The sequence below is a fragment of the Barbus barbus genome, assembly GCF_936440315.1.
Source record: "Barbus barbus genome assembly, chromosome: 17".
NCBI lineage: Eukaryota > Metazoa > Chordata > Actinopteri > Cypriniformes > Cyprinidae > Barbus > Barbus barbus.
Genome location: NC_136745.1, coordinates 27106330 through 27121507, shown reverse-complemented (window position 1 = coordinate 27121507; position 15178 = coordinate 27106330). Strand labels below are relative to the sequence as shown.

Here is a 15178-nt window from a genome sequence, read left to right as displayed (position 1 = left end):
ACCACTTAAACTTCAACCACAATATATTTCAGTGGCAGTGATGTTTAGACATGTGTGAGACGTGCCATACTGAATGCCCTGGTTTGACCCCGATGGAATGAATCAGTCTACAGTGATCCCTTGTTAGGCCACATTACAGGACAGGGAAAGAGGAGAGTCTGTGTGATCTCATGACCCTGCCACATGGAGACGGAGGAGGAGGAGGAGGAGGCTGAGATCATCGCAAAATATTCCAGCAACACACAGCAAAGCCTTTCTGGACAGCTGGACCGTGCATATACGAGGATAAATGCAAAATATGGATATGGAGGTGGTCAGTATAAAGATAACAGCAGGGGTAATCTAACAGTGGTTCAATAAATACCCCACTAAAGACATAATTTAATGTGCCTTCACCTCAATGTAAACAGAGTGATGAAGGGTACATAGTGATTTGTATTGGTGCAGTATGTTTTTTTTTGCATCCCAATGCAGTGTTTCTCAACCTTTGAGACTCCAAGCCCCCCCAATATCCACAACAATATTCAAATGACCCCTGTGCATACTATGTAATATGTTAATAGAAGTATCCATAGATTATAATAAATAACTAAAATAATTCTTACTAAAGAGTTTCAGAATGACAAAAGTTTCTCCAGGGATCCCTCTCCTTTTAACCAATGAATTTACGTGACTTCTCCAGTTATGTGATCATAAATATTTTATGACAATATATTTTTTAGCTTGGCATCAAAAACATATATCCTAATAAAAATGCCCATGGATTTATACAATTTTATTAATTTACATGAATTTTCCATATCTAGAAACTACACTTTTAAAATCACGTTTTTCAAGACAGTGGGAATGCTATTTCTTAAAAGAAAAAGGGGGTAAATTTAATACCTTGATTTTCAGTTGTTTAAGCTTATTTGAAAGCTTGTTTTATCTTATTTGAAGACTTTTTTATCCTCATTTGAGAACCATGTCCTAAGGGGTTCATTAGTGCCATCTTATGGTTACACACAAACTCCTTTTGTGATATATGGGTAATATTTGGATATAAGCAAAATGATTGGTGCTAAATCTGCCCAAGATAAGAGACATTTCACAAAACAGTAAAAGTCAAACTCCAACAGTTACACATTAAGTGAAATGTAATAACATTGTTTTTAAGGGGGCTCTAGCATTCTGCTTTATACTCGGCAATAATTAGTAAAGCTGCAGGCGGTTTACTACAAAAATACAAAATCTAAAACTATATCTAATGCATCAGTTATAAGTTATAAAATACAAAAATATTTTGATAAATGATCTCTGAAGACTGATGATAGAAATGTATTTTGCAGTATATTTTTCAAATCAAGAAAGGAGGGGGATTTTTATTGTTGCCAAGCAAGCAGCAGACGGACAGCCCGTATTATTTGACACCTGCAGGAGATTCTTTAAGACTGACGTTGTGACTGACACATGCATTTGCTTAATTGAGAATGAGCAATGCTTCATATGGATGACTCAACTACTCAAATGGCGATAAATAATTTCAGCGCACACAAAAAGTCAATTTTATTATTATTCTGAGCTCCAGAGTTTACGAAGGTATCCCAAATCTAATAAACATTCCCTTAACGTCCAAACAACACAACGTTAATTTTATGTCAAATGGACATTCTGAATTGACTTTGACAGTTTATCTGATATTTAATAGCTTATACTTCCTATTAAGAATAATATTTTGGGTTGCTGGTCCCCTGAATGGTCCGACAAAGCATTTTATTGTCTTTGAAAGAAATCAGCTTCCCAAAGAACACAAAAATAGTCCTTCTAGACTTCATTTGGGACGTTTTCCTACTAATCTGTACAAAGCAGACTTTTACTTTTCCCCAGCAAAATATGATAGTAAGGAGTGAGGCTGAGGGAAGGTGATAGGAAACAGTAGACGCTGGCTTCAGGCTACACACCTGCACAGGTTAAAGAAAAGAAATCCTTTGAATTGACAGACATGACACCTGATCCGTGCACCATCAGTCAGTCTGGCCCTTAGACTGCTCCACCTGAAAAACGACATGCAGTAACGTGATGCCTCACTTATATAATGCCTCTCTCCAGTATGGCACTGATACAGGACTGAAGAGGATGCTCAAATACACCTGCTCCAACATGCATTAGATACAACGATACAGAGGTGCAACAGTTAGATTAAACTGAAAACAAAACGCGTTTTATATCCTCTAGCTTTCCAAAACTAACTGGAAATCATCAATAAGTGGAGCAGACAACACAAACGAGCGGATCATTGATGCGAGGAGCTGTTAGCCCTGCAGACCTGTCTATTTCACAGCACCGGGAGGCAAGATGCCAGTCCAGATACCGGACGACACCGATTTCTTATCTTTCCGAGATCAATGTGAAAGTCAGGATGGCTGGGTCGCTCGTTATAGTAAAGGAGGAGTGACGGTTTGGTGTCGAGACGAGGAGTGCAAAACTCTGCAGAAACTCAAGGCAAGTGCGCTGCAATGCGGATCAATAGACGCACACACTCATTTGCTTTCAATCCTCCCTGCATTAGCGTCCAAAACAAGACCAAACTCTAGTATATTTAAATAATATATAAAAAATCACCAGTGTCTAATCGTCTATGAAAAATAGATTCTGTGTAATATTTCTTTGCTTAGTAAACAACCCCTTCATTTACTGGAGAACGCAGCATAATATGGCAAGCTGTTTTAACATGTATTTATAGAACTAACTATATATTTTTTAGCGTTACTTTTACTTTTTTAATGACTAGTAATCCAATAGAGACTAGTAGTCTATCGATTCAATTAGTCACTAGTATTAGGTCTAATTATTTATTTACTACCTGTGTACCTGTGAGCTAGTGTCTCACAAGTGAGTTATATAATAAATAAGTACTGGTAAATCTACTGTTAGCTAAGAAACACACATTAATGAATACTTGTTTATCTGGAATAGAGCTGCAACAATGACCAGCTAGAAACCAGTTGCTATGTCACAAAGCACCAAAGATGGATTTTCCAATATTATTAACATTTTAACAATACTGAGATAATGTTCTACTGGCTCGTGCATTTTAGGAAGCGATTCACTGTAATCACATTTTTGTGTCTAACAACCATTGTATATCGATTCCTAGTTTTATCTTACAGCTCATGCACCTGCATTATTATTATTGACATGTACAATGTTACAAAAGATTTCTATTTCAAATAATGGCTGTCCTTTTGAGCGTTGAGTGTATAGCGGTTTCCACAAAATCAACATAATTGACGTGAATTACATTTGAAAATATATTCAAAGAGTTTCCATAGTTTAAAACGTTTCAAAATATGACTGTTTTTACTGTATTTTTGTTTAAATAAATGCAGCTTTGGTGAGCATCAGAGACTTCCTTCAAAACAATGAAATTATTATTTAGTATTTGTTATATTTATTATTAGTAGTACAAAAAATGTATACAAAGATTCAGCATATGAGCCAAAGACTTGAATATACATTGCCTTTGGAACAGCAGTATAATCTTCGCTGTGCAAAAACAGTAGTACAGTATATCGTTTAAGCTCCTGAACAGTAGCTTTCCTCACAGACTCCAGACCGTTTCGGAGAAATCTTAAAGAAACAAACAGAGATATGGTTATGGGCCATTTGCCCAGGGGAACTCAGCGTACAGTGGAGCAGGCCAGGCCTGACGGCTTCATGATCCACAGTCTCTGAGATGAAAGAGCGGTCTCTCAGGGACGGACTGCACCCATGAGAGGTGCTGAAAAATTAAGAACGGAAAACCGTGGTAACAGCAGGCTCAGATGAGGAAACCTGAGCCCCTCCTGCTGTCTTACCAGAGTTGGGCCTTTCTCTGTGTTTTTTGTGTAAAAGCACTTCTGTTGACCTCTCTGACAATGGCTAAAAGCTGACCCGATGCGAGAACCTATGCATGAGGGCTGTTTCAGCAACGCTTCAGGCAGGTGTGGGGAAATTATTTAGACCTGTAACGCCTGCAAAAATGAAAGGAGATGACAGGTCTTCGTCAATAATTCATGCAGCTCTCCGGGCCACCGATGCGTTCTTTTCATGAATAATTGAGCTTAGGCTTTGACGACATTCCATTCATAGAGACTAAATAAAACTTGTTCCAAGGAACCCAATGGAAATGAGCAGCGACCGATCAAGCTGGGGTTGTAGGGGGTTGGGAATAAATTATTAAATGATGCCAGGGTAGAGTTGATTGGGTTACACGGTTTCTTGAGTCGTAGAGCCATACAATATCTGATCGCATTGCATCTGATGTATTCATGCTCACCTGACCCTCCTCGCAACCCAGGATAAGGTAGCTACAGTATACATGGAAAAAACATGTGAGCTTGAAACACAAATGCAAGCCAACATGCTTAAATCTAAAGCACCACTGTATCTCTCACCCCACCGAGGATCCTTTTATGCTCACTGTTTGCTGTGTCAACTTTGACTCTTTTTGACCTGATGTGTCTGAGTCACACAGAAGGCAGGGCTTTTAAAGATAAGGAAATGAATAGATCTATGTGTAATGGTAGCAGGCCTTTGTCAGCACAGTGAAAAGCTTTCATTTTTCATCTGCCCGGTAACAGAGTGCATTCAAAATCTGTCAGCACTTTATCACGGCTGCACTAGAAGGAAAACTACAGGAGATTTTTCACCGCTCTACATACTCTGTGAACTTTGTATTCAGCTGTAATGGAAAAGTTCTTGAGATTTGAATGACTCAGTGAGACAATGTCTGTTTTTTCTCTTAGATGAGAATCGTGTGCAAGGACGTGACGGCAGAGACTCTCTACGATGTCTTGCACGACACAAGCTACCGGAAAAAATGGGACACCAACATGATCGACACTTTCGATATTGGACGACTGACAGTTAATGCAGATGTGGGATATTACTCCTGTGAGTCACTCCTTTGTTTCTGTCTCAACTGAGCTGTTATTTCCACCGTGTTCCTGGCAAAGCACACAAACACACTTTTTTTTGTTTTTAATTAAGCCCATTTGTTCTTACTAAGAAGATGGTAGGTACAATATAAAAGTTGTGGGTGGCTGCAGTACATTTTATGATGGAGTGCAGTTTCTACAGTTAAATCATTGGGACGTTTATGGTTAAACGAGTGCCTTGTGGTGCTCTCAGATGTACTACGCATGGACATCAGCAATAAACTATAATATCATTGATGAGAGTCATTTAAAGTGACAGTACAAGAGAAGTTTCTTGCAAAATATCACAAAAGAGTGATGAGAGAAAAAATAGTAACCTAAAAATGGTCTTTAAGGTAACAATTGCGGGTTACCACTTTTTACAGTGTATTAAAATACAAAAGGCAGTTCTAATCAACATGCAAAACCATTTTTAAGGAATTTTCAATTAAAATAAGTAAGAAAACAAGGAGAAGATGTTTTAAGCTATGTCGTGAGAACATAAAGCTAAACATCTTGTGAGAGTTAGACTATTTATTTGTTACAGGTGTTTTACCTGTGTTTTGAATTTTATTGCATTGTTGTTTTAGAGTTTAGAAGGTTTTTTTTGCAGTGAGGCAAATTTATCTTCTGCCTCTAAAGCATGTCCTTGTTTATTTACAGGGAAATGTCCAAGTCCATTGAAGAACAGAGACTTTGTCACCATGCGGTCATGGCTTCCTCTTGGCAATGACTATCTGATAATCAACTACTCTGTCAAACACCCGGTATGTCTGTGTTTGGTCTGGATTGTTAGGTCTGTAGAAGCTCTGATTTTAAGAGACATTTTGGCAGAGGTAACAATATAGTCCAGCACAGTATGTCAGTTGGTATGTAGGTCGGCCTTGCAGGTCTTGAGGCGCTTGAAACAGAAGAGGCCTGATCAGTGGCAAACGTCTGACAGAGGTATCAAGTACGGCGTCGGGTGATCAATCCCCGTGTTATAATGAATGATTACATGTCTAGAGTAAACAGGCTTATGTCTTTCATTGTTTTCTCCATGGAAAATCTGACACAAGATGTCTTGAAATAAATCTGATATAAATCAGCTCATTGTAAGGCTCTTTGAAATACTTGATTCTGATTGGTCAGTCGCGGTCAGTGTTGTCCATGACAGTGCTATATATCTGTGTAACTGAAACTTGCATTTCATACAAAGCCAACTGGTGCTACCTTGTGTCTCAATTATTTATGTCTTATGAAATTACTGTGATATAGTTGCAGTAGATATATTTTATAAAGGCTGGAATGCACTACACAACCTTTAAAATCTGAACAGGTTTTAAAACACTACTGTCAACTTTGCAAATATTTAGATTGAAAAACTGGACATCATAAACATCTCTTGATCACTAACAGACTTTCAAGTTGTTCCGAACACAACAAACTCACACAGAAACATGCGCCTCGTTGCAAGGAAACGTATGACAAATAAAAACAAACTCTTGGCGAAACTCACATAGTGTATTCCATCCAGTTAATGTCCAGACACAGGTCAGAATATAAAAGAAACTGAACTCAAATCTATATTTTATGTTTACGTATTTATTTATTCGGTGCATAGCTGTGTAATATGATTCACTTTGGAGTTTATTTTGAGACAGTGATCAACTAGTTAAAGGGATAGTTCACTCAAAAATGAAAATTCTGTCATCATTAACTCGCCCTCATGTTGTTCCAATCCTGTATGAGTTTCTTTTATTCTGCTGAACAGAAAATGTGACCCTGGACCACAAAACCAGTCATAAGGGTCAATTTTTCGAAATTTAGATTTATACATCCATTGATGTATGGTTTGTTAGGATCGGACAATATTTGTCCGAGATACAACTATTTGAAAATCTGGAATCTGAGGGTGCAAAAAAATATAAATATTGAGAAAATCGCCTTTAAAGTTGTCCAAATGAAGTTCTTAGCAATGCATGTTACTAATCAAAAATTAAGTTTTGATATATTTACAATAGGAAATTTACTAAATATCTTCATGGAACGTGATCTTTACTTAATATCCTAATGATTTTTGGCATAAAATAAAAAACTAATTTTTTGACCCATATTTTTGGCTATTGCTACAAATATACCCCAGCGACTTAAGACTGGTTTTGTGGTCCAGGGTCACATATAACATATTTTAAAGAATGTGGGTGACCAGACAGTTGCTGTTCCCCATTGGCTTCCATAGTAAGGAAGTCAATGGAGACCAGCAACTGTTTGCTTCAAAAAAAACAACAACTTCTATTTTCAGCAGAAGAAAGAAACTCATACAGGTCTGGAACAACTTGAGGGTGAGTAAATGATGACAGGATTTCATTTTTGAGTGAACTATCCCTTTAACATCTCAGCTGTTTAGATCAGACTGTTTGTATATCTTATCCAATATCACCACTTTAAACACTGACTCATTCCTATGAAACTAAACACTCACTGTTGCTATTTTTCAGGAATACCCACCAAAGAAGGATTATGTCAGAGCTGTCTCATTACTCACTGGGTACTTGATCCAATCCAGCGGAGCAAACTGCTGCACTCTTTATTACTTGACGCAAGTGGATCCACGAGGTTTATCCATTATCACTATCATTTACAGTAAAATACCTAGATAAATAAAGGTGTCACCTTTAGATATTAGTATGCTGGAGTCACAGCATCAGACCGGCCCTTCTTTTGGTGAAAAAGTACACCACAAACAACATCGACTCTTAGACTGTACACTCTGTTTCAAAGAGCAGTGCCGTTTCATCTTGCTTTCTTAAAGTATGCAGAAATGCATGTGTTTAGACCGAATGTGTATTTCATGGTGTAATTTTATATAATATCTTGAAGGCCTAGCCATCTCTATTTTTCTTCGTGCTCTTGTGCTGTACAGAGTCGGGAAGTCTTTGAAACGCCTACTTTACACATATTTTATGAATTTGCTGAAGTCATGTTTTCCGTGCTGCTCAGAGCGATGGCTTTGATTATTAATGTCTTCCGTTGCTGTGATGCACCAGCTGTTTGTGACCTGTGGGATAGACACTTAGATTCAGTTTATTGCATTTGTACAGCAGACTCCAGGGTCAGAAAGGCAAAATTACAGTGCATAAAACCAGATTAAAAACATCCAAAAATTATTTTACTATTGCAGCTTCATTCAGGGGGTGAATACTTCTATTGCATTAATGGTGATTTTTGTTCTCTGAGCATATATTTAAAGCAATATATTTTTTACCTCCTGTTTTTTAGGGTCTTTACCCAAGTGGGTAGTGAACAGGGCCTCACAATTAGTGGCACCGAAGGTAAGCACATTTTCTTTCTTGATTTTTATTTTGATTTATTTACATAATATGTGTAAAGAAAATAACTTTTCAGCATTTTGAGATTCTAAACATGTTGTTTAAGAATGATACATTCGATATCATTAAAAAATGTGTGGTTGGTAAGATATCTGTAATGTTTTCCCACATGGAAATGTAATATATAGTGCCATATATGTTACCTACAAGGCAATATATAATTTTTACCTACACACATTTTGTGGTTAGATGAGGATATAAGTTTATAACATATATAAAATGCCCATAGTAAAATGTGTATATGTACATAATATTTATATAATGATTTTTATTCATATGGTAATATATGTTGCAACTATATATATGTCAACAATATATTTTTATGCAATTATATGAAACAACAATCAACAATATATTTTTTTATTTTTATTTAAACTTTATTAACAACATATACACAAAAATCTGTAAGTTTTTGTAATATTCTTTTAAAAATATCTGTCTATTTTTTATATTTACTTGTGTAATATCAAAATGTATTGATGGGGTTGTGGATGGATATACATGTACATGACATTTATGTCCAATACAATTATATAGGTTATGTTAATATATGAAATTGTTTCAATTTCTGCTAGATTTGGCATGTGACAATACATTTCATATATGGAAATTTAATATATAGCCTATTTGTGTATGGTTTTAAAAGAAGCCTCTTGTGCTCAAAAACAGTATTATTGTGAAATATTATTGAACTGAATTTTTATTTATATAACTTTTAATAATAATATTTTTTATAATGCAAATTATTCCTTTGATGACCCAAGTTACTCAAAACTCAGCAGCCAAGCTCATGTTGTCAACGGGGCGTCCTTTTTATTTATGAACTATTTATGCAAGAATTCTCTTTTCCAGTCACCCCAAGAGAATATGCCATGGTTTTTGGTGCAATTCCAAGCAACAATCAATCATTTGGTTTGGGACTGTGCTTATTGTAAAATGTTTTGGGTTGACTTTTCCAATTTTTATATCCAAATTTCTGTATAACCCCCAAAATTTAGTTTTTTTGGTTGAATTTAGACCCTTCTCACTGCAAATGTATTATTAAACTATTGCTATTTCTCGCTCAATTTTACATTCATAAATGCAAATTTTCAAAGAAAACTCCTTATTTTGTTATTTTCAGGAAAGATTTTGATGTGTGTGTAAACTCTTAAATAAACTCTAATAATTCTATTGCATGTAAGACTCTTTCATGGTGTAAGTCTTATAAACTAACATAGTATGCTTTGGGTTATTGTTTGTAACCCTCATTGTCTTTTGTTCTTTCTTAGTCTTTGTAATTGTATTTGTTGGTGTGTTATTGCATAATAATAATAATAATAATAAAAGCTCTTTTCCTCTGCTGCCATCCGGTGGTTAGAAACGTGCATCTCATACAAGATGTTTTATAGAAGCCACATGATGTTATGTTTGAAAATAAAAGCATCTGTAAAATGCATAGTCCAGATCTTTCAACATTTTTCTCCACAGGCCATGAAAAAGATTTACAAAGCCTGCCTAAAGTACCCAGAATGGAAGCGGAAACATGAGCCCAATCTGAAGCCGTGGAGATACCCAGAGCAGAACATGCTACCCTGCATCAACGTAGCTGACCTGACAGTGCAGAGAGCAGATTCCCTGGAGAACATCGACGAGAGCAGCGTGAGTGAGGAGAAAGCCCAGCACCACAGTGATGATGATGAGACCTAAGATAACTCACACTGACTCTCCTGTGTTCTGTGTGTATGTGAAAGCGACTCTGTATCATTCTCAGACGAGGATAGTTCCATTGCATACATTCTTTGGATTGAACAAACTAACAATATATTGTTTTGCAGAGATTTAAAGTCCTCCATTCTATGTCCATACACTGAGGAAGGGTCTGGTTAACGTTTCCAGTGCACAATACAGATGTATTGTATTATTGTGACCCATGTAACCTTATTAAATGACTTAAATGGCGCACAACTCATTCTGTGAAGCAGTAATGTAACTGATAAAACACCATCTTTCAGCCCCGCATTCTGAGGTGAAGATTTCCTGTGTGAGATTGCAAGGACTTCCACCCTTTTTTCTTTAAAGTGACAAAGTTCTGTGTATTTCACTGCCTTGAAAAAACCTCAGGGGCTGTAAAAATCAATGATGTGTAGTACATTTGGATCTGTCTGTGTGCTTTTAACTCAGTGGCATTTTTCTCAGTGTCTGAAGAATAAAAAGTTTGCTCTTGTATTTCTAAAACTAGCTTTTTGGAAGTATTATTTGTATATACGAAATAAAAATACAAATATAATGCAATATATTAAATAATACAATCCATAGGAAACAAGTGCTTATATTGTTCAATATCATGCAATATACGCATGTGACATGTACACTGTAAAAAAAAAAAAAATTGTTTCAAAAAGTTGAAACAACATTTTTTTTACAGTGTATGATTATACACTGAAACATAAAAAATATAAAAATGAAGAAAAACTACATTTATCCATGCAATAGCTTTATTGAAACACTCAATTAATTTATTTATTTTTCAAAGGTTTACATAAAGCTGAACACATATTAATACACATTTATTTCACTTTATTGTTTGCATAGTTGCACATTTCATATAAAATAAACAGTAGGTGATGGTATATAAAAAAGGTGTTTACTAAAACAAGTTTTAATCATGACAACATATATAACACAACATATCGTGTACATATATTACACATACATGTTCCCATATAAATGCATTTATAAACCCAGTATCATATTTTTATCACATATACATTACATTTTTTTTTAAGTATTATTGAACATAAAATTACATACAGTTTTATATAAATATAGTCACATCTTTTTTTGATACAGTACTAAAAGCGGCAATTCCTTGTCTATAATTGGATATATTGTAATAAAATTATGCAACACATTCTCTAGATTTTCTGTATACATTAAATAATTGAATATATTGATTGATATTATATAAGGAAATATATTTTCTTTGTGCAAGGGTAAACACTCTACTTTCAACAAATAAATTAATATATAATATTTCTACTAGTACTACTAATACAAATGATATAATAAGTCATGCTGGATATCATAAGTTGTACTCAGCATTTATATCCAACAAGTATTTTTATTTATGATGACCATTTAGAAATGAACTTTTGTACAGGGTTTTGTAGGATTTGTTTGAATAGAAATGCTTTCCTCTTTCTTTTGGCAGTGAGGAAAGTTTATTCACAATGGTATCCTTTTTCTTCATCCATAAACGTACAGCTGGGGACCACTCCTCAAAACCTCTATTGTCTCAGACACTTCCTGCTTCCCATTTGAAACAGTTCCTGCCTACATCAATCAGATTGGGCTGTAGGGGAGAAAAGGAAACTTCATAAGTGAACCCTCCGGCTTTCTCTCACAACAAAGTCCTATTGCTTTTGCAGCACAGACGCCTTTCTTCACATCATCTTCATTTTGAAACCCACACTTATAAACACACCCTACTGTGAACTTACCAGAATACTCATGACGTCACATAATATGACAGTATAAGATTTGCACTGTAGGATTTGCAAGAAATATTCAATAGTGCTATCTAGACACCTATCTAGCAAGGTGTCAGTCAATGTCAGTAAAAAGCACGCTTGGGATATAGCCTATGTGGTGTGTGTGTGTCATTTCAAGCCTTAATTTAATCAAAATATGAAAAGTTCAAATATTATTTAAACATGTCTTTAGGATACACAAAATGATAGCTATTAAACTAGCATTTAAAAGACAAATAGCTGCTATTTTATTCTAGTGCTGTAAAACACAATACATAGGCTAATATAAAGACATTGTGGGGAAAAAATAGGAAAAAAAACAACATTTCTTTTTTTTTTAATTAGCCTACACGATTAGCCTAAATAAAGTAGTAGCCTATTGGTTGTGTTCATATTCCAGAAGGGCCATGTACACATATTTAGAAACAATAATCAGGTAATGTGTAGCCTATTTTAAAAACTATCTATGCAGGCATATTTGTGTCGATTTGCAGGCCACACCATACAGCTAATTAGCTTAAGGACTACAATTGTTGTCTGGCTGATCAAGACGGTGAACTCACATGCTTGTGGTAGTTGTAGTCCTTATGTAGCAACTTGTTAATGACTGTGTGTTTATATTTCAGAACAAGTGAAAGTTACTTAATTCAAGCAGGCCTTATCATAAATTAACCATCAGTTTGAAAACCCATAGGAAATTCTGAGGGAAATGCTAATGTTTTTCAGGTTTTAGCACTACAACTGAACTGCTTACATGTAATTTGTCCATTTAAAGCGTGATTCTTTAATGTAGATGAGAGAAAACGATTCTTAACTTGGCTACTTGTGTGTGTTTTTAAACTGTTATTAGGTTTCTGTGGTCTGAATTGAGACTGAACTGTGTGCACTGTCTCTTTAAGAGGTCAGTTAATGCTCAGCAGCGCTGTGCTCGTCTGAAACATAACAAACACAACTATCAGCGGCTCAACACTTTCTCCTGCATATCTCACATTACTGGAGGTTAAAACGCTCCGCATCAACACAGCGCCATATAACGGGAATATTTAACGCCGATCAATTACGGTAAGATGCGATTTTTACATTCAAACTGACATTTGATTACATCTAATAAGTCTGTTAGATATGTACTGAAGGCTGTCCAGTGTGTAAAGTTTATTTTTTTTTAATTTTTTTTCATGATTATTTATTATTTTAACTCACTTTCCATAGTCTTAGTGATCTGAAATTATCCCAAAACCTTGTAAAAAAGGCAAAAGTGCGGTCAGGTGAAGCTTACTTTATAGTTAAGGTGGTGAGTTTAAGCAGAGTGTTGACTGTTCAGAAGGAATTCCATTGATTCTCATGTCAGGATCAGCTGCAGTGCATTGAATCCTCATGCATTTCACTGTAACATATACTGTAAGATTGGCTCTGTAGGGTGTTACTCACAGCCTCAGTTGAGTTTAATTTAGAAACACCCAGAGCTAATTTGCCAGTTCCTTACACAGACACAACAACTGTGGGAGTCACCGGGGAATTTGCAAGAATAACATGCCATTTCAGAGTCCTCTGCAGAAAACATTTCCATATTTTAAGTTTATATACCTGATAGGGAGAAGCTCTACAACTATCCCACACTTTTTGGGAGAAATTATTACTTTTAAAGTAGCCTACAGGTTTGTACATTTAAAAATAGTTCTTACACCCCTGTATATGCCATATGTCTAACTGAGCAAATTCTTAAATGCAGATTAAGTTCTCACAACACGGGCGAGTGTATTAATTGTGATAAATCTCTTGTTGCATAATCTGACCTGTATTTCGCTCGCTGCTCTTCGTGATACTTGGAGGATGGGGCATATTTTCAGGTTTGACCATTGGAATGACCCATATACGGGTTCTGGATGTGATTTTTAATTTTAAGTGTACAAGTGTTTTTATTATGTATGATAATTCTTCAAATATTTAGTTAATCTACTGTATTTTTTCTTATTCTGCAGCTCTGCTCATATCCTATGTAGTTTATTTAGTGGTTTATAACAGAAACACTCTTGCTACGTAATATAATATAATGTCTCTTATGCTCATCAAAGCTGCATTTATTTGATAAAAATACACTAATATTAAATATTATTGCAATTTAAAACAACTATTACCCCCTGTCCGACGCCCCTGATCACATGATCCTTCAAAAATCATTCTAATATGCTGATTTTAATGTTGAAAACAGTTGTGCTGCTTAATATTTTTGTGGAAACAGTCATCGAAAAAATTCAGGATTTTTTAAAATGAATTTAAAGTATATAATATAATGCATTATATTATAATATAATATAAAAGCAAGCAAAACAATCCAATTGCCAATGTCGATTGTACTGCAATGCAGGAAAAAAAAATAATGCAACAAATTATTCAAATAAACGTATTATGGAAAAAATAAAAAGAGAGGAAGTTTTTGATTAAATTTATATTTTCATTTTTTTTTTATATGTGTATGCATTGGCTGCTTCAATATTTGTGGTTTAGTTTGCATTTTCTCTTTGTTATTGTCTGTTTTTGTTGGGCATTATGTGATCTGATATGGCTTTAATGTGAAAGCGTAGGTTATCTTGCAGCAGTGTGGTTTCAATCAAGTTAGGGAACTGAGATCTCAATATGTGTTTGAGCAAGGGTCCAGCACATTAATACACAAGTGTGTTCTGTCATCTCAGCTACGCGGCCTCCACCAGTTGTGAACAATGACGTATTGTGGCACACAATAGTGCTTCACTGTTATTTATACACACCCCCCAGCACACTGCATCCCAAAAGCCTCCTTGATTCCTGCGTTTCACAAATTGCTTTTGACTCTACAGCTTCCACTAATTGTTCGTTCTGGAAGCCCAGGGATGTTTGAGTAGGATATGAGAGGGAAAGATGTTTGGAGATGATGTTCTCCTTTGGCTCCATCACAAACCAGTGCTATCAACAGGTCAAGAAGCATGCTTTTCCATGCATTAATAAAAATAAAAACCACAACAAATCATCATGCAAAAGAATAACAACAAACAGAAACAAAAGCACTTAAATAAAAGTTAGTCCTGCTCAATTAAACTGCATTCTTACTGTCCTCCCATGAGACTGAATTACATTAGCTGAGGCTTTATTTGATTTATGTGTTAGTCCGTGTTTGTGCCATTTATTGAATGGTGTGCTAATGTCTTCACTTCCTGTTGCATGTCGAGATGTAGAACCTCAAAAGTGGTGCTGTTTGAATCTCTCGGGAGTATGAAACATCATTTAAAATGCAAATAGTAATTTTCCTGCTGATAAAGATTACTGTTCAGATAGAAACCCAAGATCATTTAGGGATCATTCTGTCACTCAGTGTTTCTGTTCT

General features: G+C 35.4%; 2 protein-coding genes across 2 annotated transcripts in view; both read left to right on the top strand.

Moving 5' to 3' along the window:
- Positions 1-2065: 2065 nt before the first annotated feature.
- On the top strand, positions 2066-10521 carry LOC306883799 (START domain-containing protein 10-like). Its single transcript, XM_079439287.1, has 6 exons — positions 2066-2481; positions 4767-4914; positions 5601-5704; positions 7418-7535; positions 8199-8251; positions 9779-10521. The coding sequence occupies exons 1-6, from the start codon at positions 2335-2337 to the stop codon at positions 9995-9997; spliced, it is 789 nt and encodes a 262-aa protein (XP_079295413.1). The 5' UTR covers positions 2066-2334; the 3' UTR covers positions 9998-10521.
- A 2217-nt stretch (positions 10522-12738) lies between these two features.
- LOC306883240 (arf-GAP with Rho-GAP domain, ANK repeat and PH domain-containing protein 3-like) overlaps positions 12739-15178 on the top strand; it is a 34061-nt gene continuing 31621 nt past the window's right edge. The window contains exon 1 of the mRNA XM_079438364.1: positions 12739-12882. The gene's annotated coding sequence lies outside the window, so the exon portion shown is untranslated. The remainder of the gene's footprint in view (positions 12883-15178) is intronic.